General features: G+C 42.8%; 1 protein-coding gene across 1 annotated transcript in view; it reads right to left on the bottom strand.

Annotated features, from left to right (window-relative positions):
• LOC309558551 (uncharacterized protein) overlaps positions 1 to 24,327 on the bottom strand; it is a gene marked incomplete at its 3' end in the record, with an annotated part of 193,390 nt that extends 169,063 nt beyond the window's left edge. Inside the window, exons 1-3 of the mRNA XM_082261630.1 lie at positions 23,055 to 24,327; positions 22,723 to 22,898; positions 2,618 to 4,053 (exon numbers count right to left, since the gene is read on the bottom strand). Of these exons, the coding sequence (XP_082117756.1) occupies positions 2,618 to 4,053; positions 22,723 to 22,898; positions 23,055 to 24,290 (2,848 nt within the window). The 5' untranslated portion in view covers positions 24,291 to 24,327. The remainder of the gene's footprint in view (positions 1 to 2,617; positions 4,054 to 22,722; positions 22,899 to 23,054) is intronic.
• Positions 24,328 to 25,838: the final 1,511 nt, after the last annotated feature.

Genomic DNA, 25,838 nt, shown 5'->3' with positions numbered 1-25,838 from the left:
GGGGGTGCTAAAGGTGGGTATTTAGGTAGGTCGCTGCCAATTAAGGAGGGGAATATTGAAAGGAAAACTCACTATTAAGCTGGCCATATATTATACAATTTTCTTATTCCATTTCCTTTAGATTTACCTTCAACTATGTACAGGGCCAGATTAACGTAGGGGCTATTGGAGCTGCAGCTCCAGGCCCCTACCTTTTATATAGGCCCCGGGTTGGCCATATTCACTGTTACCGCTCTTCTGTCACTTGTAAACACAGAAGTCTGGCTTCTATGCTCGCTTCCCCAGGCAGCACCCTCAGAACCTCCCCACACAGCGCGAAGGCCGGAGAAAGGAGGGACAGTTGCCGATGCATGGATGTGTTTATGGGCTTCAGAGACAGCATCCCATGTTGAATTAGGCATGCATGGCTGCACCCTTCCTCCTCTGGGTGCATGGCAAGGCACGGTCCTTAAGGCCCTTCAAAATCCTCAGCACCAAGCCCATGATGCTCTTAATCCGGCCCTGACTATGTAGTGTAAGGGTCTGAATTATTGCATACAAATTTTACGTGTTTAGGTTTGACCTCATATCATATGGTTTTGGTAAATCTAAAGACAAATTTTACAAGAGAATTGTATAATATATGGCCAGCCTTAGTGAAGTTGTACTTCAAGTTAGGAATTTCTAACAAAAAAAAAAATGCAGAGAAGAAAGTGTTCAGTGTTTAATTATTTTATACTATTCTGTATATAAAAGAAAAATAGTGCAAACGGGTCAGACCATCATATTGCTGATCCAGTATAAAATACATCCACTTCTTAAATGTATAAGAAGGTAAAATAAACAATATTTTTACCAATACAAGCAGTAGTTCTTTTTAACCAGTTGGTCTCCGAAAGATTTTACCCCCTTCATGACCAGGCTGCTTTTTGCTATTCAGCTCTGCGCTATGGAAACTGCGCGGTCATGCAACACTGTACACAAATTAAATTTATGTCATTTTTTCACACAAATAGAGCTTTCTTTTGGTGGTATATGATCACCACTGTGTTTTTTATTTTTTTGTGATATAAACAAAAAAATACCAAAAATGTTGAAAAAAAAAGAACAATATTTTCTGTTATAAAATATATCCAGTAAAATCAAATTTCCTCATAAATATAGGCCAAAATGTATTCCGTTTTATGTCTTTGGTTTAAAAAAAATCCCAATAAGTATAAACTATAATATATATATATATATATATATATATATATATATATATATATATATATATATATATATATATATTTGAAAATTGATCAATCCTGATTTACTGATGGTCTTTCTTGAGGCCCTTTAAAGTTCCTGGACAGTAAAAATATCCCCCAAAATTACACCTTTTTGGAAAGTAGACAATCTGAGGTATTTAGTAAGAGGCATAGTGAGTTTTTTTAAGCTGTATTTTTTAGTCACAATTTTTTGGAATATTAAGAAATTAAAAACATTTGTTTTTTTTCACAATTTTGTTTTTTTACATGCTGTCACCAGTGCAGTACAGAGTCATCATAACACTGGTGTGTTGGTGATCAGGGATACTGACTGGTGACAGTATGTTAAATAATAATAATAATAATAATAATATTTTTATTCTGTTTTTTTTTTCCATTTTAATTTTTTTTCTATTTTTTTCTATTTTTAAGGGTTTTTTGTTTTTTTTTTTACTTACTTTCATCAGTGTCACCATAATGCACACCCATAAGCTAGTGATGTACATTTACATGATTAAGCCTGCCCATGACACCTGTAAATGTACTGTGGGCAGGCAGGAACTGGTTTAAGCCCATTTTAACTTTTAGTTTAATTAGACATATTTCAGAGGCATCAAAACAAGGTATACAGTTCATTTTGTATAAATAGCAACCACAGCCTGAGTAGAAAAGCCTGTTCCCTACCAGCATGCTGCAGTAAAGGGCCTTTGCTCCCTGCAAGAAAGCAATTGTCTTTCAAGAGAAGTCAGTCCTGCCCCTTGTGGATTCAGAGCTAGAGCTTTCCAGTCGGCAAGGAGCATTACCTTTGCCTTTTGGAGAGCTCTAGCTCTTATCATTACACCTACCATTATGGCCAAAAGCGCCTGGCTATTCCCACAGATGATTGAGTTCAACTGTTTCCAATGAAGAGCACTGTTAATGCTACAGCATACCAAAAGGATTTTAGAGAATTCCGCTCCTCCAAACTTGTGATAACACTTTAGGCAAGACTCTTCTCTGTTCCAGCATCACTGCACAAAGCTCTATAAAGATATTGAAAGGTTGGATGTGGAGGAACTTGAGTGGCCTGCACAGAGCCCTGACCTCCACCTTACATTCAACATCAATACCTGACCACACAAATGTTCTTTTGGCTGAAAAGGCACAATATCCTATAAAAAAAAAAACCTAATGGAATGTCTTCCTAGAACAGTAGAGGCTGCTATATCCAAAAAGTGAGGAAGGGGGGCACTCAGTATTATTGCCCATAATATGGCCATATTGAAAAAAAAACTAGGGGCATTAATATTGCTTTAGGAAGGTGTGATGGTCAGGTGTCCACCAATGTATGGCCCATAGAGTGTATTTGTTTCAGTATTATTTTAGGATTTTTATTCTGGAACGCTCACCAATATAGAAGGCAGCATGCAGGGGTCTGGTGAAGGTGGTTGTGAAGGTGTGGAGGTGTCTGATGGGGTCACACAGTTGGTAGAAGGACAGACGCCCAGCTTCATATTCCAGGAATATTCCAAATGACCTCACAGGAGAATCCGTGGGGATTTTTGTTCTAATAATGTGCCACACACTAAGATTGTTATCTACGCTGAGACCCCAGGATCTCCTGTTGTAACCAATGCGTGATTCCATTTTTCTTGTCTTTCTCTCTATATTATCATAGGCGACCCCAATGCTACACTGTGTTCCCTTCACCTCCACCTCCCAGTAGTGATTCCCTGATGAGAATTTGCACTTACTCAAAACATTTTGGGATCGGAACCTCTCTGGACCATCAGGTCTAGGTTGACGATTTTCGCTATAAGAGGCCGTTCTGGAATTTCTTAAGTTAATTTTACAATGAGCTGTGTTTATATCCAGGGTGATCTCTGGTTTCCTCATCTTTGGAAAGGCCTCCTTCAGCATCCGTTTATTCAGACCATCAGAGAATTGTAGGAGTTCCTTGAACAGCATCTCTGAAATTGGTGTTTCGTCAAATTGATTATCGCTTACTTTGAATTTTTCAACATTAAAAATCCTGATTAAATCAGTTCCCATTACTTTCTTGAGAAAAGTCAATGGATCGCTTACGTTACATAACTCCTGCATATCACAAATCTTTCTGGACAGCTCTTGCCTCTGCTCCTCCATCTTCTTTTTCCAATCAAGGACTGATTCTGAAACTTTTCTTTTCTGTACTTGGACCTCATTCAGGACCTTATTATGAAGAACTTCGAGCTCTCGCTGGACATATTGGATTTGGGCAGTGACTCGTTTGCTGACAGCATCTATTTTTTTTGTCTGAGCTTCCTTGTAGTCCTGCAGACTATCAATCTGAGCCTGGATTTTCTGTCTTTCCTTTCTCAGATTTTCTATAAACAGATTTATGTTTTTGTTCTCATTCTCAACAGAGTGAGTATTCAGAAGCAGCACCTCGTGATTTTGGTGGTCACCACCATGGTAGCAAAGGGAACAGATAATGACGTTGTGCTCTGTGCAGTAATGATCCAGGACCAGACGGTGCATGCGGCACTTTCTCTCCTCCAGGGATGCAGTAGGCTCTATCAGAATATGTTCAGGTGCAGTACTGTGTCTCGTTAGGTGCTTAGCACAAAGCGAAGCATCACAATGCAGGCACGTCTTCATTGCATGAACAGGATCATCGCAGTATGTACAGAGGACTGTCTCCATCATATTCAGCCGCCTCTTCTTATTCAGCATTTGAGGGTGTTCCAAAAATTCTGCCTCACAGTTCGGACAGGTATAAGCTCTGGACCCTCCCTGTGTATCCAGCTCACGTGCAATACAGTCTCTGCAGAAGTTGTGTCCACATTGTAACGCCACCGGGTCCCTATACGGGTTCAGGCAGATGTAGCAGCTTAGATCTTCTTTCACAAACGCAGTCGCCATTCCAAAGATACAGAATAGACAGAAATGCACTGATTACCCAACGTACAGGGGTGGAAAATCAACCGCATACGCTGCAAGCAAGATTAAGTTATTCTGTAAGTTAACCAGTTCTTAAATATACGAGTAGTAAGTCATCCACCAATCAAGGAAGAGAAAATAAATATTTGTAAACAGGTTCATCCGGTCCAAACACATTACAGTCCTTCCTTTCGGACATATTACAAAATTCAAATTTCAAACAAAAACAAATGTTATTTTTTTTAAGTAGCAAAATGATTAGTGCAAACGGGTGTCTGACAAGTTTGAAAAAGAGAGAAATATTAAGAGGTTATGTACGGTACTGTAGTGTACAGAGCACACAAATCAGCATTAATACATAACTCCAGTCCTTCTAGGACTTCCAGCAAGCCACAAGGAACACATTTAAACCTCTAGCAACCCAGGGCGAACTGACTGTACTGGTAACACTAAACCCTCTAGATACTACTACAGTTAGAGAACACAAACTCCCAGGTTGCACAGCATTTAGAAACCGGTGCTGCAGAGCCTGCACCGGCATCAACCAACCTAGCAATACCTATCACCAAACTCCCAGTGACATGTCCACAGTTACCAGAGGCTTCAGGAAAATGACTACACTCTGTAACTACATGCTTCCTCTCTCTCTCCTGTCTCACGGGGCCCCCTCCTACACATCTCCCATGACTCCCAGGCTAGGTCCCTAGGTACTCTGTGCCGCAGGTCTGGTCCCAAAACTCAGGGAGACAGCAGCTAGTAAATGGGACAAGCACAACTCCCCTTCACTACCAGAGGAAACATTACCCTACGCCAGTCACCCATTCCCTGTCTGGTAGGATCCTAGGTACTCTGTGCCACAGGTCAAGTCCCAAAACTCAGGGAGCCAGCAGCTAGTAAATGGGACAAGCACAACACCCCTTCACTACCAGGGTAAACATTACCGTAAGCCAGTCACCCATTCCCTTTCTGGTAGGTCCCTAGGTACTCTGTGCCGCAGGTCTGGTCCCAAAACTCAGGGAGCCAGCAGCTAGTAAATGGGACAAACACAACACCCCTTCACTACTAGAGTAAACATTACCGTACACCAGTCACCCATTCCCTGGCTGGTAAGATCCTAGGTACTCTGTGCCACAGGTCAAGTCCCAAAACTCAGGGAGCCAGCATCTAGTAAATGGGACAAGCACAACACCCCTTCACTACCAGAGGAAACATTACCCTACGCCAGTCACCCATTCCCTGTCTGGTAGGATCCTAGGTACTCTGTGCCGCAGCTTTGGTCCCAAAACTCAGGGAGCCAGCAGCTAGTAAATGGGACAGGCACAACACCCCTTCACTACCAGGGTAAACATTACCGTAAGCCAGTCACCCATTCCCTTTCTGGTAGGTCCCTAGGTACTCTGTGCCGCAGGTCTGGTCCCAAAACTCAGGGAGCCAGCAGCTAGTAAATGGGACAAACACAACACCCCTTCACTACTAGAGTAAACATTACCGTACACCAGTCACCCATTCCCTGGCTGGTAGGTCCCTAGGTACTCTGTGCTGCAGGTCTGGTCCCAAAAGTCAAGAAACCAGCAGCTAGTAAATGGGACAAGAACAACACCCCTTCACTACCAGAGGAAACATTACCCTATGCCAGTCACCCATTCCCTGGCTGGTAGGTCCCTAGGTACTCTGTGCTGCAGGTCTGGTCCCAAAACTCAGGGAGCCAGCAGCTAGTAAATGGGACAGGCACAACACCCCTTCACTACCAGGGTAAACATTACCGTAAGCCAGTCACCCATTCCCTTTCTGGTAGGTCCCTAGGTACTCTGTGCCACAGGTCTGGTCCCAAAACTCAGGGAGCCAGCAGCTAGTAAATGGGACAAGCACAACACCCCTTCACTACCAGAGTAAACATTACCGTACACCAGTCACCCATTCCCTGGCTGGTAGGTCCCTAGGTACTCTGTGCTGCAGGTCTGGTCCCAAAACTCAAGAAACCAGCAGCTAGTAAATGGGACAAAAACAACAACCCTTCACTACCAGAGGAAACATTGCCCTATGCCAGTCACCCATTCCCTGGCTGGTAGGTCCCTGGGTACTCTGTGCTGCAGGTCTGGTCCCAAAACTCAGGGAGCCAGCAGCTAGTAAATGGGACAAGCACAACACCCCTTTACTACCAGAGGAAACATTACCCTACGTCAGTCACCCATTCCCTGGCTGGTAGGTCTCTAGGTACTATGTGCCGCAGATCAGATCCTTAAAATACAATATGTTTTTCTACCACCATTTCACACCCATTTTAATGCAACATGTAAATATAGGTTAAAGTAGGACTAAAGGCAAAATTCTTGTCCCCAGTGTCCCCAGATTTCTCATTCTCTATTCCTGTTCTGATGACAACCAAAAATTTTGGGATTTTCTTTCACTTTCTCTTTCGGTTAAAAGTTTGACAGGACAAATTTAGGGGGCACAGTAAGCAATTAAAACCTGGCAGGGGTTCTAATCCCTCTCCACCCTATCCAAAACTAAAACAAAAAAAAGTGTTGCATTTAGTTATACTTGAAAGCCCACTCCTTCAACTGAACTTCAAACCTGTAAATTAACCCACACCCCGTGCACTTATTTAGCGTCTCAGATATATTTCTGTATACCTCTAAATATTCACTGTAACTTTATTTAAAGGTTAAAAAAAAAAACCTCTGTCAGTTAAAACGGAACTAAACCCATCGATTTGTTTAAAAAACACAGTTACATTCCTGGCATGCTGGGAATGCTAATTGTCACATTTGGTTGTACTGAGTCCCAACCAAACTGTCAAACCATCAATTGGCTGGTGTTACAACTGATCACATGTGCAGCACCATGGCATCTGCAGGTCAAACAGAGGCCAAGATGGCAACTTCCTTATCTGAAAATGATAGGAGGGTTTAGTTTCAGTTTAATGTGTTTTGCTGTTGTGCCATGATGGGGAGATTTCCCTTCACTTCCTGTTTTGAAAACTCAAAAGAAAATTAAGAGAAACCTCCCCCCCCCCCCTTTCTCTCGCCTCTTCTCCCATCCCTTTCTCCTTCTCTGGGAGGTGGTGGGGAGGAGAGGGCTTCTCAATCCAGTGGGCTGGGTTGGGTCAGAGTGCCGGAGTGGTTTCCCCCTGGTAAGGTATTAACGGGAGGGGACACATGGCTGTGTGTCACCAGGTCCATACATGGAATAGGATCTGGACAATAATCCAGCCCTTGGAGGGGTTATCCTGTTGGAAAGGGTGTTGGGATGGGGGGGGCTTTTTTTTTTCCTTCCTTTGCATAAAGGACCTTTCTGCAGATCAGTATCATATAATGTTAGGGGTTTGAATACACCTAGCAAAAGGTAAAAGGTAACTAAAGAACTGCATCATTATGGGTGGTTTACAAGAAACACATATTACACATGTTTCAGGGATTAAATTGTCATCTCGCTTTTTCCCTATGTGGTTTTATGGTGACTCGGTTTTGAGTCGCTCACGAGGAGTGGCGATTGGATTTGGTAGATACACCATGTTCACGCTAAAGGAACAGATGGCAGATCCGGAGGGGAGGTTCTTGTTTATTAAGGGAAAACTATTTAATATGGAGTGTACTATTTCAAACAATAGAGAGCCAAATAAATTCCTGAGAAAAATTCTGAAAAAGTTGATAATATTTAAAGAAGGGAAGCTTATGGTAGCAGGAGACCTCAACATGGAGTTGGACCCACATGTGTATTCATCGACAGGGCTCTCTCTTCTCCCAATACAATGGCAGAATGAAATCAGAAGTTTACTGGGTGGATGGTACAGTTGGTGGATGCTTGGAGGGTCAGATACCCAAAATTAGGAGATTATACTTGTTTTTCTTCACTATATGGCTCCTACTCAAGGATTGATTACATTTTTAATAGAACACCAATTATTAACTTCCCTCAAGGACACGACCATTAGGCCCAGTACACTCTCACACCATGCCCCAGTGATTGCCCAGTTGGATATACTGATAGTAACACATAGAGAAAGGCCTGGAAACTGAATGATTAGGTCATTTAGGATCCATAGATAATTGAGAAGGTGGAAAAGGATTTGAAGAGTTTTTTTGCTATTAATGATACATCAGAGATTTCACAGACTACTCTGTGGGAAACGGATAAGGCTTATTTAAGGGGGATAATAATAGATATCGGGACACAAATAAAGAGGGAAAAGAAGGAGAGAAAGAGCCAGCTACTTAGGGAGATACATATTCTGGAACAACGGACTCGACCCAATTGTATCCCCGAGCAACGAGAAATAATTGCGAAGAGAGGGGAACTGACGGCACTTATGGAGCAGGAGACAAAGAACGCATTTAATTTAATCATGAAAAAAAATCCAATGGGGAAAAAATAAAATAAACCCGGGAAATGGCTAGCAAAAGCAGTAAGGGAGAAAAAAAATGCATCTTATATCTCCAAAATTAAAAACTAGAACAGGGAAATAGTATGTTCATCCCCTGATATCGACCAGGTATTTCACTCATACTATAGTCAGCTCTATAATGTCAGACAGAAAGAGGAAGGTAGAGAAAGTGGAAAGGAAGATCTGGCCGTGAGGGAATATCTTTGGGAGCTTGATCTCCCAAGGTTACCTAAGGAGGAGCTAGAGGATCTAGAGGCCCGATTACACATGAAGAGGTGGGGTGGGCAATAAAGAACATTGCCCTGGGGAAGAGCCTGGGCCCTGATGGGTACTCTAATATGTATTATAAAAGGTTTAAAAAAATCTTAGTCCCTAAACTATGTACATATTTCCATAAGTGGGGAAAGGAGAGAACTTAAGGTTAAGAGTCTTTGCTCACTTACATAACGCTTATTTTGAAGGAGGGGAAAGACCCCATGGCACCTACAAACTATAGACCTATCTCCCTTTTATACACAGACATAAAACTTTTCGCAAAAATTATAGCAGAAAGATTAAAACCTTTATTGCCAAGGTGGATACATAATGATCAGGTGTTCGGGCGAGAGGGGAGAGACAACTGCCTTAAGTCACTTCTCTTGATCCATGAAGTTAAAAAAAGGGCACTCCGGCCGTGCTACTCTCAGTAGATGCCGAAAAGGCTTTAGATATGGTCGATTGGAGCTTCATGTTAGAAACTCTGATGCCTCTAGGCATTGGAGATAGGATGATGCAATGGATCTCCGCCTTCTATTGTCACCCAATGGCAGGAATTAGAGTGAATGGCAGTTTGTCCTTCCCCTTTGAGTTACATAACGGGACTAGGCAAGGGTGCCCCCTCTCCCCAATGTTGTTTGTTCTGGCCCTAGAACCTTTGCTGGCAGCAGTTCATAAAAAATCAGACATTAAAGGGGTGCCAGTGGGGACTAGAAAGTACAACGTGGCCGCATACGTGGACAATGTACAATTTTTTATCTCTAACCCTAGGTTAACACTCCCGAAAGTGTTGGGAGAATTAGGGAGATATGGGAAGCTATCAAATTTTAAAGTCAATACAACTAGATCAGGGATTCTGAAACATCACAATATCAAAGAGAGAACAAAAGGTAATCCAGCCTAAATTCCCCTTTGTATGGTGTAGAGAGGAATAGGGATACCTTGGAATTAAGTTAACTAGATCTCTGGCGACCCTGTATAAAGCCAATTACATACCTATATTAAATAAAATGAAGGAACAACTGAACTCTCTGAAATACAGGCCCTTTCATGGTTGGGTAGATTAAATGTAGAAAAATAAATATTCTCCCCAAGTTTATATTTATATATATATATATTTATATATATATATATATATATATATTCAAATATTCCAGATGGTTCCAATCACCCTCCCTTAGGCTTATTTCAGGAAGCAATGGTTTTAAAATACATATGGGCACATAAACACCCTAGAATTGCATATGCAGTATTAATAAAGGGAAAAAGGTCTGGAGGGGGTAGTGGCGCCTGATTTTAAAAAATACTATCAGGCAATTTCTATAGCACAAATAGCAGATTGGACTCATAATAAGGAAGGTGAGAGTTGGGTGGGAATTGAGTGTGCACAAAGTACGGTAGATTTGGGAAAGATGGTATAGGTTACATAGGTACATCGGGATTTGACCAATAACGCGAGCACACTTACTAGGAACACTTTGAGGATATGGGATATGTAGAAGGGCTCACTGGGATTTTAATGCACCTCTGATTTCACTAATTGACACAAATTATTTTAAATCAGGGATAGAAGATTATTTACATTTTGTTAGATGGGCAAAAAATGAAGTGATACAACTACAAGATGTAATGGTAGGGAATAGAATGTGCACATTTTTGGAAATAACACACAAATAGGGGAATATGCCACTTAATAAATGGAGATGCACACAATTGCAATAAGTATAAACAAAAAAGTCCTGGCGCTGTGGTTGTGGTGATCAGACGGCGGGGCTGGGATAATGGGGTCGGACAATGTCCCAAGGGGGTCCACCTTAAATGTCACGTCCAAGTCTGGGCTGCTGCCTACCCTAACCCAGATTCCAACTGGGTGGAGAGAATAGCAACACAAAAAATCGGGTATGATGGCGCTCCCGGACAAAATGACATGAAAAGAAAGAAAAAACTTGGATGCTGCTCGGGATCTGGATAATGAACTTGTTTATTAAAATCAATAAAATAGGCTCCTGGTCAAGGAAAAACCAATGGTGTGCCAGGGAAGTAATGCTGAGCATGTAGACATAGTACCAAGGGGGATAACTCAAACAGCAAGGAGGACCCAGAGGCAGGGAAACAACGCCTTACCACCAGTAAGGTCTGGACAGTGTGTCACCTGTGGATGGGCTGACCGACAGCCTCGATCGGATCGGGAGCCTTCGCTGCGGGTGAGTCTCCAGACGGGGCGATGCCTGGGGTGAGGAGAGGTGGATGGAGGGGTGATATCCTCAAACCCCGACCTGCAGCTCCGGTGGTGGTGCGCGCCCGAGGTGGCAGCGGCCGCTGCTCGTGAGTCCCTGCTGACGCGGCGCCGGGAGATGACGTCACCAGGTGCCTAGCGCCGATTTGCGCACCAGGGGCTGGACCCACGATGTAGCCGGAAGTGTGGAGGTGGCTCACCAACGACCCGGCTCTTGCATCACCAAAGGGTCACCTGGCGGAGCTATTGGGGAATGCCACAATTGGAGGGAAATGACATGTTTCGGGCCAAGCCCTTCTTCAGATCTTTTGTGCACTCCCTTACTACCGCAGCCTCTGTGGGGGAGGGATAACATGAGACCATTGGAGAACCTATTTAGCACTCCCGAATGCATTTAACATAGCATATCAAAAACATACAAGATCTTATTTAGTGAATTAGAACCGGTATATCCACCATATTTAGGGAAATGGGAACAGGAATTAGGATCCCTTTTATGATGAAGGAAATAGGTAGAAAGTTTTGAGACTAGCCTGTTACTCATCGGATGATTGAAGGACAACAGAGATGTGTTATCAGCTATTTGCTAGATGGAACCTTAGGGTTCAGAGGATCAGCACAGAGATATCCCCAACTTGTGATAGTGTATAGCCTCAAGGTAGAGGCTACCTATAGCGCTTGCTAATTAATAGTAATATGGTGTAAGCATGTGCCACCAAAGTGCAAACAGTAAATCAATACAAAGTACAATATATCAAAGTAGCAAATAATAAGTAAATAAATAAATAAATATTATCATAAATAGATCCCAGTACAATATTGAATACAATTTATATTGTGGGGGATGTGTTGAGTGCTAATGTCCCAATTGGTGCTCAAAAAGTTCATATATAAAGTCATAAAAAATCATAAGGTGACTTTGGTGTAAAGAGTTCAGAATTTTCCTTAGTGAAAAAAAGTGCAAGTGCTCTGTGCCCGATTTCCAAAATGGTCTTTAGGATGACACTCGATTTCCACCGTGAAGAGTAATAGAAAGGCTCACTCACCAGAGGGAATGGGTCTTATATGCCTTATGGCACTAAGACCGGACATCGCTTGTTTGGCCACCTGGGCATGGAGGGATCCCACTATAGGGTTCAGCAGTTTCAGCTCTCACTCCTCTCCATCCATGTATCCGACCGAGTAGGGGGATAAAAAGAAAGCTCCCAATGGTGTAATATAGTTTAAAAAGAGTTTATTTAGCTTCCAGGATAAAATAAAACCAAGCACAAAAATAGCAGTAAAAAGCATCACAGACGGAGCCCTAGAGTGGAGAGCAGTGATCACCGTGTGCGTTCCACTAGGCTCCCGTGACGTCACGTTGTGCGGTCCACCTTACGCGCGTTTCGTCATTCCGTTGACGTCTTTAGAGTTGGCTATAGACTATCACTTTACACTCCTTACTATAGCAGCTGCATATTCTCAACACTTATTCATTATATATTTTTTTTATTCAAATACCACTTGTAGTCCATCTGGCGCGAGGGATTTACTAGTATATTTACCCCACATATCCCCAACTTGTTGGAGGGGATGTGGAGTTCCTGGAACATTTGCACACTTGTGGTGGGAATGTACAAAGATAAAAGTTTTTTTGTAAGGGATTACCAGGATAATCCACCAGATTACAGGAGACTGTATCCTGATGGAACCTTGGACCTGTTTGTTTCACAGCACGGAGAAAAGGGTGACGGTATATATAAACACATTGATGCCTCATTTGTTGAATGCAGCTAAAAGCCTGATACCGGCTCTCTGGCGATCGCCAGAAGCGCCGAGTATGAGGGATTGGGCCGCAAGGGTAGATTGGGTGGGAACCATGGAAGAAACGATATCTGCAGCAGAGGATTCTTGTAGGAGATACCTGGACATATTGGATAAAGTTTTAAAAAAAAAACAGAGGATTAGATGAAGTTGCTGGGTGTTTGAGGCTGACAGGCAATATAACCTAGGAAAGAAATTTTCTCTTTTTCTTTTTTTTTTCTTGGACCTTAAAGGTCTGGGTTATAGTTAAGAGATATAAAGTACAAGAGAGAGGGATTCTGAGATGGAAGGAGAATAATAGAGAATAGAATTGGGTTAGTAAATCATATTTTGGGGGGGGGGGGTGTCACTAAGATCGTAATTTTACAAGCAATGATTATATATTTTTATATGCTTAATGAAATTAAATGAAATTAATAAAATATTCATATACAAAAAAAAAATTTGACTTCCCATACCACACAGAATGCACTGTCTCTGTATGGAGGTGGCCATCTTGGTGAAGGCAGGACTTTACTTCCTCATTTTAGAGTCTCCAGCAAGGAGAACCCAGTAGTGACATCACCAAATCTCACTCCAGATCTCTTGAGACTAGCAGTCAGAGGCAGCAGTTCCTAAGATCTACTGCTACTTATATACAGCTATGAGATTGTAGGCACAGGAGTTCCTAGGCACACTCAAATACGAGGAAGTGAACTGATATTTTAAGGAGAAGTTCAAGACAAAAGATACATTTTTAGTCCACTGTTTAGGAACAATTAATTTTACAACTAACCTTTGCGCTGTTGTAGAGCTTCGGCCACCACTGGAATTTTCAGCATCAGTTAGAGCTGCAGTATCACATTAGTCTATTCGACTTTCTTCTATTTTTTGGGTGCGGCAAGCGTTGCAATTGACGATAGATTTACATCGAGGGACAATATTTTTTTATTTTTATTTTTGCATAAAGGACTTGTCAAAAACTGTTTTTTGTGTTTATTTTTTTTGTACACTTTTTTGTTGAATGGGTAGGGGTACGATGTACCCATTCACATAGGGTCCCCCCAGCACAAATCCCCCCCCCCCAAGAAAAGAAAATATTCCTCCTAGCACAAATCTTCTAACACTCAAATTTCCCTCCAAGTACACATTCTCTGCCCCCCACTCCAAACCCCCCCCCCCCCCTTCCCAGCACAAATCTCTCCACCCACCCCTCTTAGCACAAATCCCATCCTCTCAATTTCCCCTCGTAGCAAAAATACCCTCTCCCTGATAAAAAAAATGTCCCCTCCTAGCACAAATACCCTCTACCGTATCACTTCTTTTAGCACAAATCCTCTTCCCCCATCCCCCCTCCCAACACAATTCACCTTTTCAAGCACCCCCCCCCATATTCCCCCTCCTAGAACAATTCTTACCCCTGCTATCCCACAGATATCCTCCCCCATCGCCTCGTGGTGCCCCCCCCCCCACACCTCACATGATGCTACAGTGCCCAGGGCAGTCATCCCTCCTGCCCATCCCTTGTCCCAGGCCTGCCTGCGAGACCAGGAATGGAGAGGAGTGGGGCTACAGCCAGGACAGCGCTGGAGCTGTGAAGGGAGTCGGGTAAAGGTAGGGGGACAGGGGGGTGGGGGGGTTAGAAAAGGTAATCTATCCCCAGTTTGGCAACCCTGCTGTGCAATTTCATTGCAGAATAAACAGTGTTGTCACCTATTACAGGAAGTGCATATATAATAGATCTACTGGCAGGATGAACAGGTAATACACCTTTGTTACAGAGGGAATCATTTTTAATTTTGTCTATAGGTTCTTGCATGTGTTGGCATATATGTCGAAGAGTTCCCAATGAGCTCCAGAAACAACTTAGAGAACAGAATTTTAGCTCAAGGGATATCAGTCTAGATATAAATACTTCACAAACCTCCACATACTGTACACACATATATGACCTCCACATAATGTACACACATACAGTATATGACCTCCACATAATGTACACACATACAGTATATGACCTCCACATACTGTACACACATATATGACCTCCACATACTGTACACACATATATGACCTCCACATACTGTACACACATATATGACCTCCACATACTGTACACACATATATGACCTCCATATAATGTACACACATATATGACCCGGCAGGGAAAACTCAGACACACACAATGGTTGAAGTGATTGCAGTGATGGTTGAAACGCAATAAAAGACATTTATTTGGTACATTCACAGATTCTAAATATGGAAATCTGCAAATTATTAAAACTGAAGAACAATTTTATGCATATGTAGTATAAGACATTGAATAAATCAATAGCTTAAAGAGAAAGGATCACTTTTTTTATTCAGATCCCGATGGGATAACCCACATGTAGTTCTTTGTCCCATCTTACTCCGCACCCTGTAATGCTAGCTGCGTTGTTGGACATGGCGGTCCACCTTAGCGCCAAGCTGCCCAGCACCGCGTTTGACACTTCCCTCTACATTCCTTGTGCGGGTGTTCGTCTCAGCTGGGAGTCAGAGACAGACACTCACTATCAAAGCAGATGTCTCCTTGTCTTCTTGCTTGCTGTGGTATCAGACGGCCATGTGCCAAGGGGAGATTGCCCGGTCTGACATCGCAGCTAACATTACAGGACTCCTAGGATGATGGCATCAAGTACTACATGTATTTTGTTCCATCGGGAAATGAATAACAAAAAAAAGTTATACTTCCCCTTTAATAAGTTCATGAATGTGCAGAGATGGCTACCTGATTGATCATGAAAGCCCCCCCTGGTAGCTCCTGGCACTCATCATCCCACTGAGTCAGGACCAGTGCCGGGACAAGGTCACCTAGAGCCCAGGGCGAAGATGCCCAACTGCCTGTCTGTCTGCAAAAACCCCCCATAAATGAGCACTAATCTGCATGCTTACCCCTTAAGCATTAATTCCCCCTCCTCCCAATACAAATCTGCCCCCCTGCTGAAATTCCCCCTCCCTGCACAAGGCTTTTCCCACCCCCCCACCCCAAAAAAAAAAAAAAAAATTCACCCCTCCTAACACAAATCCTCTACCAATTAAATTCCTCCTTCAAGTACACATCTTCTTCCACCCCCCACTCCAAATCCCCCCCTCCCAGCACAAATTCCTCCCAAATCCCCCCTTCTAGCACAAATCTTCTTCCCCCATCCCCTCTCCCAACACAAATCCCCCTAAATCCTCACTCTTAGAACACCCCCCACTCTAATTTCCCCTCCTAGAATAATACTTACCCCCGCTGCCCCCCAAGTGCCCCCTTCCCACACAAATCCCCTCCCCCCAATCTCCTCGTGGTGCCCCCCCCCCACTTCACATGATACCACAGTGCCCAGAGCAGCTGCCCCTCCTGCCCACCCCTTGTCCCGGCCCTGGTCAGCCTCCTTCATTTAGCGTTAGGGAGTTCTGATTGGTTGGAAGCCACGAATAAACTAATTGAAATAGATTTGTCCTTTAAAGATTTGGTACTGTAAATACCACCGCAGGAGCCGCTTGGTAATTTTGGTTCTATGTTCCACACCTCAACTCCAAGAACAACCTCAGCCCCTCTGGCACACCTGGCTGAATGAAAACAGTTACTGCATGCACTTATAAAAACACAAATATACAGTGGGTACGGAAAGTATTCAGACCCCCTTAAATTTTTCACTCTTTGTTATATTGCAGCCATTTGCTAAAATCATTTAAGTTCATTCTTCTTCCTCATGAATGTACACATAGCACCCCATACTGACATAAAAACACAGAATTGTTGACATTGTTGCAGATTTATTAAAAAAGAAAAACTGAAATATCACATGGTCCTAAGTATTCAGACCCTTTGCTCAGTATTTAGTAGAAGCCCCCTTTTGATCTAATACAGCCAGGAGTCTTTTTGGGAAAGATGCAACAAGTCTTTCACACCTGGATTTGGGGATCCTCTGCCATTCCTCCTTGCAGATCCTCTCCAGTTCTGTCAGGTTGGATGGTAAACGTTGGTGGACAGCCATTTTTAGGTCTCTCCAGAGATGCTCAATTGGGTTTAAGTCAGGGCTCTGGCTGGGCCATTCAAGAACAGTCACGGAGTTGTTGTGAAGCCACTCCTTCGTTATTTTAGCTGTGTGCTTAGGGTCATTGTCTTGTTGGAAGGTAAACCTTCGGCCCAGTCTGAGGTCCAGAGCACTCTGGAGAAGGTTTTTGTCCAGGATATCCCTGTACTTGGCCGCATTCATCTTTCCCTCGATTGCAACCAGTCGTCCTGTCCTTGCAGCTGAAAAACACCCCCACAGCATGATGCTGCCACCACCATGCTTCACTGTTGGGACTGTATTGGACAGGTGATGAGCAGTGCCTGGTTTTCTCCACACATACCGCTTAGAATTAAGGCCAAAAAGTTCTATTTTGGTCTCATCAGACCAGAGAATCTTATTTCTCACCATCTTGGAGTCCTTCAGGTGTTTTTTAGCAAACTCCATGCGGGCTTTCATGTGTCTTACACTGAGGAGAGGCTTCCGTCGGGCCACTCTGCCATAAAGCCCCGACTGGTGGAGGGCTGCAGTGATGGTTGACTTTCTACAACTTTCTCCCATCTCCTGACTGCATCTCTGGAGCTCAGCCACAGTGATCTTTGGGTTCTTCTTTACCTCTCTCACCAAGGCTCTTCTCCGTCGATAGCTCAGTTTGGCCGGACGGCCAGCTCTAGGAAGGGTTCTGGTCGTCCCAAACGTCTTCCATTTGAGGATTATGGAGGCCACTGTGCTCTTAGGAACCTTAAGTGCAGCAGAAATCTTTTTGTAACCTTGGCCAGATCTGTGCCTTGCCACAATTCTGTCTCTGAGCTCTTCAGGCAGTTCCTTTGACCTCATGATTCTCATTTGCTCTGACATGCATTGTGATCTGGAAGGTCTTATATAGACAGGTGTGTGGCTTTCCTAATCAAGTCCAATCAGTATAATCAAACACAGCTGGACTCAAATGAAGGTGTAGAACCATCTCAAGGATGATCAGAAGAAATGGAAAGCACCTGAGTTAAATATATGAGTGTCACAGCAAAGGGTCTGAATACTTAGGACCATGTGATATTTCAGTTTTTCTTTTTTAATAAATCTGCAACAATGTCAACAATTCTGTGTTTTTCTGTCAGTATGGGGTGCTATGTGTACATTCATGAGGAAGAAGAATGAACCTAAATGATTTTAGCAAATGGCTGCAATATAACAAAGAGTGAAAAATTTAAGGGGGTCTGAATACTTTCCGTACCCACTGTAGATACCGCCTCCCCCTCCAAAAATTAAAAGTCAGCAGCTACACATACTGTACTCATACTGTAGCTGCTGACTTTTAATATTAGGACACTTACCTGTCCTGGAGTCCAGCGATGTCGGTACCTCAGCCAATGTTTCCATCGGCTGTTGGGTGTTGCCGCCGCCATTGCCGGTAAGGAAACCCGGCAGCGAAGCCTTGCGGCTTCACGGGCGGGTCCCTAATGTGCATGCGCGAAGCGCGCTGCACATTCCTACTGGCTCGGCGGCGGAGGAGGGAGGAGGGGGCCGAGCTTCCGAGGGACTGTGCCGCAGCGCCGTATCCCAGAAGTGGGAAAGGGTACCTGTCAAAACAGGTACCTGTTCCCCCCTCCCCCCTGAAAGGGCACCGGGGGGGGGGGAGGAATCAAAAGAGTGGAAGTTCCACTTTTGGGTGGAACTCCGCTTTAGCTGTGAATTAGCATCAGGAAATAAATACAAGACTGTTTAGTGGTAAACTCAATTTATTGGTACAGGTTAGAATAAATGGTGGTCTAAGCATAAATGAACACAGAAGGTAGGTTCAGACACAGTTTTCTGGACAGTATAATTACTATGCCTAGGTAATTTAAAATATAGTTCTGCACCACTAGACTGGGAATAGCGTTCATGACAGTTCAAATGATTGCTTATAACAGTGATCATCACTGTTATAAGCAATCACAGTAAAAATCCTTGATCTCCTCCCCATACTAGTGCAATGTCACTATGGTGACAGTGAACTACTCTGATAACAGTTGCAAAAAAGTAATAGTAAAAAATATTTAAAAAAAGAAAAAATATTATAAAATAGAAAACAATGTTTAAAAAAAATTATATATAAAATATATATTTTAATTCTGTAGAATGACCTAAAGACTACAGAGAGATTTCTTGTAACTTACTTTAGAGACTTCAAAACAGACGTTAAGGGAAACCTCCCCAATGAAACAGAAAAATTATGTTTTTTTTAACCTTTCTTTCTCAATTTAAAACTAAAAAAAAATGTTGGTATACATACACTTTAAATAAAGTTATAGTGAACATTTAGAGGTTTGCCGCTATACACTTTTTTTTGACAAAAGTATTGGGACGCCTGCCTTTACAGGCGCATAAGATTGAATGGCATCCCAGTCTTAGTCCGTAGGGCTCAATATTGAGTTGGCCCACCCTTTGCAGCTATAACAGCTCCAACTCTTCTGGGAAGGCTGTCCACAAGGTTTAGGAGTGTGTCTATGGGAATGTTTGACCATTCTTCCAGATGCGCATTTCTGAGGTCAGGCACTGATGTTGGATGAGAAGGCCTGGCTCGCAGTCTCCGCCCTATTTTATCCCAAAGGTCCATAAAGTCATGGATGAGCGAGTTTGGGGTGGAGGAACTTAACTGGCCTGCACAGAATCCTGACCTCAACCCGATAGAACACCTTCGGGATTAATAAGAGCGCAGACTGCAAGCCAGGCCTTCTCTCCAACATCAGTGCCTGATCTCACAAATACGCTTCTGGAAGAATGGTCAAACATTCTCATAGACACACTCCTAAACCTTGTGGACAGCCTTCCCAGAAGAGTTGAAGCTGCTATAGCTGCAAAGGGTGGGCCAACTCAATATTGAACCCTACGGACTAAGACTGGGATGCCAATAAAGTTCATGTGTGTGTAAAGGCAGGCGTCCCAATACTTTTGCCAATACAGTGTAGATATGTTAGGATAGATAGATAGATAGATAGATAGATAGATAGATAGATAGATAGATAGATAGATAGATAGATAGATAGATAGATAGATAGATAGATAGATAGATAGATAGATAGATAGATAGATAGATAGATAGATAGATAGATAGATAGATAGATAGATAGATAGATAGATAGATAGATAGATAGATAGATAGATAGATAGATAGATAGATAACTACTAATTATAATCCAATATAAACTGAATATACTGTATATCATTTGATAATGAAAACTTTATATAAACTCCACCTTGCCACAGGTCTGTCCCCTCTCGTGCCTGACTATTGGTTATTAATAAAGTCCATTGTGAGGTCCACTAGTGGGGTGTGGGTAGCAGGACGGGGCCTCATTTCCAAAAGTAGATATTTGTATAATAGAACATTCTGGAACCTGGCTTGAAGGGCCCCGGGGGTACTCTGGAAGTGTTGTGTCATCACACACCTACCTCTGACACTAGCAGGTAATAAACTTTATCTTGAGAACAAATAATTATTTGCTACTTAAAAATGTAGAAAGACAGCCTGTTAAAGAGCTCTGGAAGCTGTGCCCAATAAAAGGCAGACAGAGGGTGAAGGACCACTCAACAGTATTGTCCGTTGTCCCCCTGCATCTGATCTTTTCCCCATTACCGACTTCCTATGCACTGTGCCTGTGTATGGAGGCGGCCATCTTGGTAGAGGCAGGGCTTTACTTCCGCAAATCAGAGCCTCCAGCAAGGAGAACAGTGAGCAGCACAGTAATGACATCCCCAAATCTCACTCCTAATCTCCTGAGACTGGCAGCCAGTCTTCAGTGTTGTCACATGAAAAGATATAATAAATAATTTACAAAAATGTGAGGGGTGTACTCACTTTTGTGAGATACTGTATACCATCATTTGTAGACGCTATCATTTTCATGCAAACCAATTATTATTCACTTATTGGGATTTTTTTTTTCACTAGACATGTAGCAGAATACATTTTGGCCTAAATTTATGCATTTCTTTTTTTTTTTTTGTTTTTTATTTGATGGGATAGGTTTTATAGCAAAAAAAAAAAATATATATATATATATATATATATATATATATATATATATATATATATATACACAGTAAAACCTTGGATTGAGAGTAACTTGGTTTGAGAGCGCTTTGCAAGACAAGCAAATTTTTTAAATAAATTTTGACTTGATATACAAGTAGCATCATGTCACAACTGAGTATTAAATGGAGGCATCTCTAAGGGCTCTTTCACACGGGCGTTTCGTTTTTTTTGCCCGATCAGGTCCTTTTTTTTTTTTTTTTGAAATGGACACGGATGACACTTGTGTCATCCGGTCCATATGTCCGTTTTTCATCCCATCCGTTTGCGGATGAAAAACGGACATAATGTATGTCTATGGGATTGCAGATGTCAGCAGATGACACCACTGACATCCGTTTTTGCGTCCCTTCTGTTTTTTGAACTTAAGAAAAAATAGGGTTCTCTTCCGTTCCAAAAAACTGAACTGAACGGAACGGACGAAAAACGGATGTCAGCGGATGATCATCCCCTGACATCCGTATTTACATAGAGATACATTATGTCCGTTTTTCATCCGCAAACGGATGGGATGAAAAATGGACATACAGAACGCCCGTGTGAAAGAGCCCTAAGTGTAGAAATATGGTTACATTTAATGAAGGTACAATATTTAGCAACTCACATGGTTGATGTTAAAACAGGCACATCTGGGGTAAAGCTGTCCACATAGACCATCCTCCACACTGCCATCTATGTCACCCCTTCCACACTACGAGTGCTTCAAGCCTCGCTTTCAGATCGCTTTACTGCAGGGTAGTCTTCTCGGTCACGATTGCAGACTGACAGTGGTGAGAGCCGGCGGAAGATGGTCTATGTCAGGCGTCTTCAAACTATGGCCCTCCAGTTGTTCAAGAACTACAATTCCCATCATGCCTAGTCATGTCTGTGAATGTCAGAGTTTTACAATGCCTCATGGGATGTGTAGTTCCGCAACAGCTGGAGGGCCGTAGTTTGAGGATCCCTGGTCTATGTGCACAGCTTTACCCTGGATGAGTGCATACTTAGATGTGCCTCTTTATCATCAACCATTTGGCTTGCTAAATGTTGTAACTTTATAAAATGTAACCATATTGCTACACTTGGAGGCGCCTCTCTTCTCTTTTATACTTTGTAGCTCCTGCTGGATTTTGCTTCTAATCCCCTTGTGGAAGCTGCCATTTGTGAATGGACAATTTATGGTTATCACATTGCTATAATCTTTGTATATAGACTATAAACTGAAAGATTTATGACTAAATGGTTGTGGAACGAATCATCTGTGTTTCCATTATTTCTTATGGAGAAATTCGCTTTGATATAAGAGTGCTTTGGATTACAAGCATGTTTCCGGAACCAATTATGCTCGCAATCCAAGGTTTTACTGTATATATATATATTTTTTTTTTTTCAAAATGTTGTCTTTTTTCATTTATAGCACCAAAAATAAATAAAATGGCTGGTGATCAAATACCACAAAAAGAAAGCTCTATTTGTGTGGAAAAAATGATATAAATTTAATTTGGGTACAGCGTTGAATGTGCAATTGTCAGTTAAAGTAGCGCAGCGCCGTATAGCAAAAAAATGGGCTGGTTATAAAGGGGGGGAAATCTTCCAGAGGGCTAGTGGTAAACATTTATGTTAACCAGCTGTCCTTATGTACATTTTTTAAGGCCACTATAAGGAATTCAGAGTTATCCCACATTCAGAATCACCGTTTCCGATTCTCGGGAACATGTAATAATGTTAAAGTAGGAAATATGTGTTTTTTTATAGGTCAGCTCATATATGACATGATTAAATGTACATTTTAAGGTATGATTCTGATACAGCCAATTTGGGGCAAATTAAAAGCAGCATACAGCGGTTTGGTGAAATTGGCCTTGAATGTGTGAAGGTGTCTAATGGGACCACACAGCTGGTAGAAGGACAAACGTCCCTCATCGTAATCCAGATAGATCCCCACAGTTTTCACAAGAGACTCCATAGGAACCGTTACATGTACATCATTATGACTAGCTATGAGCTTCGTGGCAAACTTTAAAGCCCATGACATGTCATTGAAACCAATGAACCATGATTTGTCACTGAAATTCATAGCTTGTACAGAGGGTTGTACCCTTAGATGCCTCTTGGCGTTCCTCTCTCTGTTATAAGCAGCTACCCCGATTCCTCATTCCTTTGCTCCGCTCACATCCACCTCCCAGTAATGTTTTCCTGCTAAAAAGCGGCAGATACCCAACACCTGGTTTTCTCTGTGTGTGTGACCAAACAGGCCTTGGTGGGCATTGCGGTAAGCCAATCTGAGATCTTGTGATATAGTAATTGAAATATCAGCTGTACTTCGATCCAGGTGGACATTTGAATCTTCTGTCACAAAGAACTTCTTCCTATTCTTCAGGTTTTTTACATTTTCGGTGAAAAGGTGAAGTGCTTTGTGTAACACCAGTGACATTGTCACCACATCCAGGCAACCAGCCTTACTCACGTCACTGTTGATATCACCTTTAATACCCATTTCATCATTTTTTAGTGTTGTCCTCAAGAAAGTCATCTGATCTGTAATATCAAGGAACTGGTCTATGTCATAAACAGTCTTGCACAGCTTGTCCTCCTGTTCCTTTAGCTCCTTGACCAAATTCGAGACTGACTGGAAGATCTTCTCCTTCTGTCCGGAGATCTCACTGAGGACTCTCTTCTCTTCATCATCCAGATGTCTCCGGATGTCTCTAAATAGCTCAGTGATTCTCCCAGTGGCATCAACTGCTTTTTTTTCTTCTTTTATGTAATGGTTTTCCAGATTTTGGATTCTCGTCTCAATCCCCTGTATGCCATTGGTCAGTTTCACTCTCTCTTCCTTCAGTTTTTCTTTCCTTTTCTCGCAGGCTTCATTGAGAAGCGCCATCTTGTGCCCCACATGGTCTCCAGCCACCCAGCAGGACATACAGATGCAAACATTATCTTGTGTACAGTAATATTTCAGGATCTCCTTGTGTATGGGGCATTTACTGTCTGCAAAGGATGTGGTGGGTTCAGTTAAAAAGTGATCAGCAGACTTATTATGAGCCAGCAGATGTTTCTCACACAAAGAGGTCTCACAGTGTAGACATGTCTTGGATGCCGGTACAGAGGAGTCTACACAGTATGTACAGAAGATCTCTGTCTTCTCTGTTTTGAGTTGAATCGATCGGAAATAATCTACGATGTTTACAATGTTATACAGCTTCCTGTTCTTCTCCAGCACAGGACGCTCCCTGTACTCCTCCCTGCACTCCGGACAGGAATAAATCCCAGACCCCTCCTGGGTATCCAGCACAGTCACAATGCAATCCTGGCAGAAGTTGTGTCCACATCTCAGTGACACCGGCTCCGTATAAATGTTCAGGCAGATGGAACAGCTCAGCTCGTCTCCTAGAGCAGCAGTCGCCATTCTGCATGAAATGATCTGAAACGATTCCCCTCCTTGCTCTGGAATGATTTCCCGTCTCTTAGTTAGGAACACGGGAAATGAAACTCTGCCTTCTACGTAGAACGTCAGGAGCTGAGCTGCAACGTCCAGTGTGTTGTGGTCACTTCTTATTATTCATGGCAGTGAATCCTGAGCGTTCGTTGTGTGCAACAAACATATTTCTTCCTAATCTGATTTTATGAAACTATTAAAGTGGGATGATGATACAGACAGTTGAGATGTAACACAAATGTAAAAGTGGGTGATACCATCGATAGATGAGACGTGACACTAGAATGTAAAAGTAAAAGTTATATGATATTACAGATCCATGTAAACATAGAAGTGGGGTCATATAGATAGTGGAGGTGTGACATTAACAGGCATCCCAACCTGAAAAAACTAATTTCAGGGAGGTGACAAACTCATTTCAGGGAGGTGGCACTCCGCGCCGCCGCCGCGCCCTTCCCACGCCGCCCCCCTCCACACTAATTTACCACAACTAGAGAATGATCGAATGAAATGGAATCAGTATACAGAGGTTTACTTTTTCTGAGAGATATTAAAGTTACACTCTAACCACCATGACCACTTTAGTGATTTGAAGTGGTCATGGTGGGAGGAGTCAGAAACACTGCAAATGCTGGGATATTTACAGTTATGTGCTGGGGGATAGTTGCACTCCTAGCACATATGACTTAGGCAGCCAGAAAATGTAATGTCCTTGTTCATACATGTATAAACAAGGACGTGACATATTATGACAAAACACAACTAGTTGTTAAAAAATATATTGCAACAATTTACACACACGCTAATGCACATACCTTTTCTACTTATTTCACAGACTGCTAGCAGTTACTGCTAGCGGGTACTGCTGGTGGGTAATGCTGGCGGTTACTGCTGGTGCAGTTACTGCTGGTGCGGTTACTGCTGGCAGTTACTGCTGGTGGGTAATGCTGGCGGTTACTGCTGGCGGGTAGTGTTGGTGGGTAATGCTGGTGGGTACTGCTGGCGGGTAGTGTCGGTGGGTAACGCTGGCAGTTACTGCTGGCTTGTACTTCTGGCAGTTACTGCTGGCTGGTAATGCTGGTGTTTACTGCTTGCGGTTACTGCTGGTGGGTAATGCTGGTGGAAACTGCTTGGGGCTACTGCTGGCGGTTACTGCTTGGGGTTACTGCTGGTGGGTAATGCTGGCGGGTAATGCTGGTCATGCGGGTACTGCTGGAGGAAGCAGTAGCTGCAGTAGAGAACTGAGCCGCTGCTTCCTGTACGACTCCTGTCACAGGCGGAGTGCATTTCCTATTACTCCACCTGTGACAGAGCCGGAACTATACAGGAAGCAGCGGCTCTGTCACTGACTCATGACGCAGGTATTCAGACTACAGCTATTCAGACCAATTTGATGCAGTGTGCGGCATATGGTCTAAGCACTGACAGGCTGACCCCCCCACCCCTTCAACCTCTGCAGCAAGGCTGGCAGCACTCATACGTCTATTTCCCAAAGACAACCTCTGGATATGACGCTGA

This window comes from Pelophylax lessonae, assembly GCF_965119305.1.
Source record: "Pelophylax lessonae genome assembly, chromosome: 6".
NCBI lineage: Eukaryota > Metazoa > Chordata > Amphibia > Anura > Ranidae > Pelophylax > Pelophylax lessonae.
This window is presented reverse-complemented; position numbering and strand designations above follow the sequence as displayed.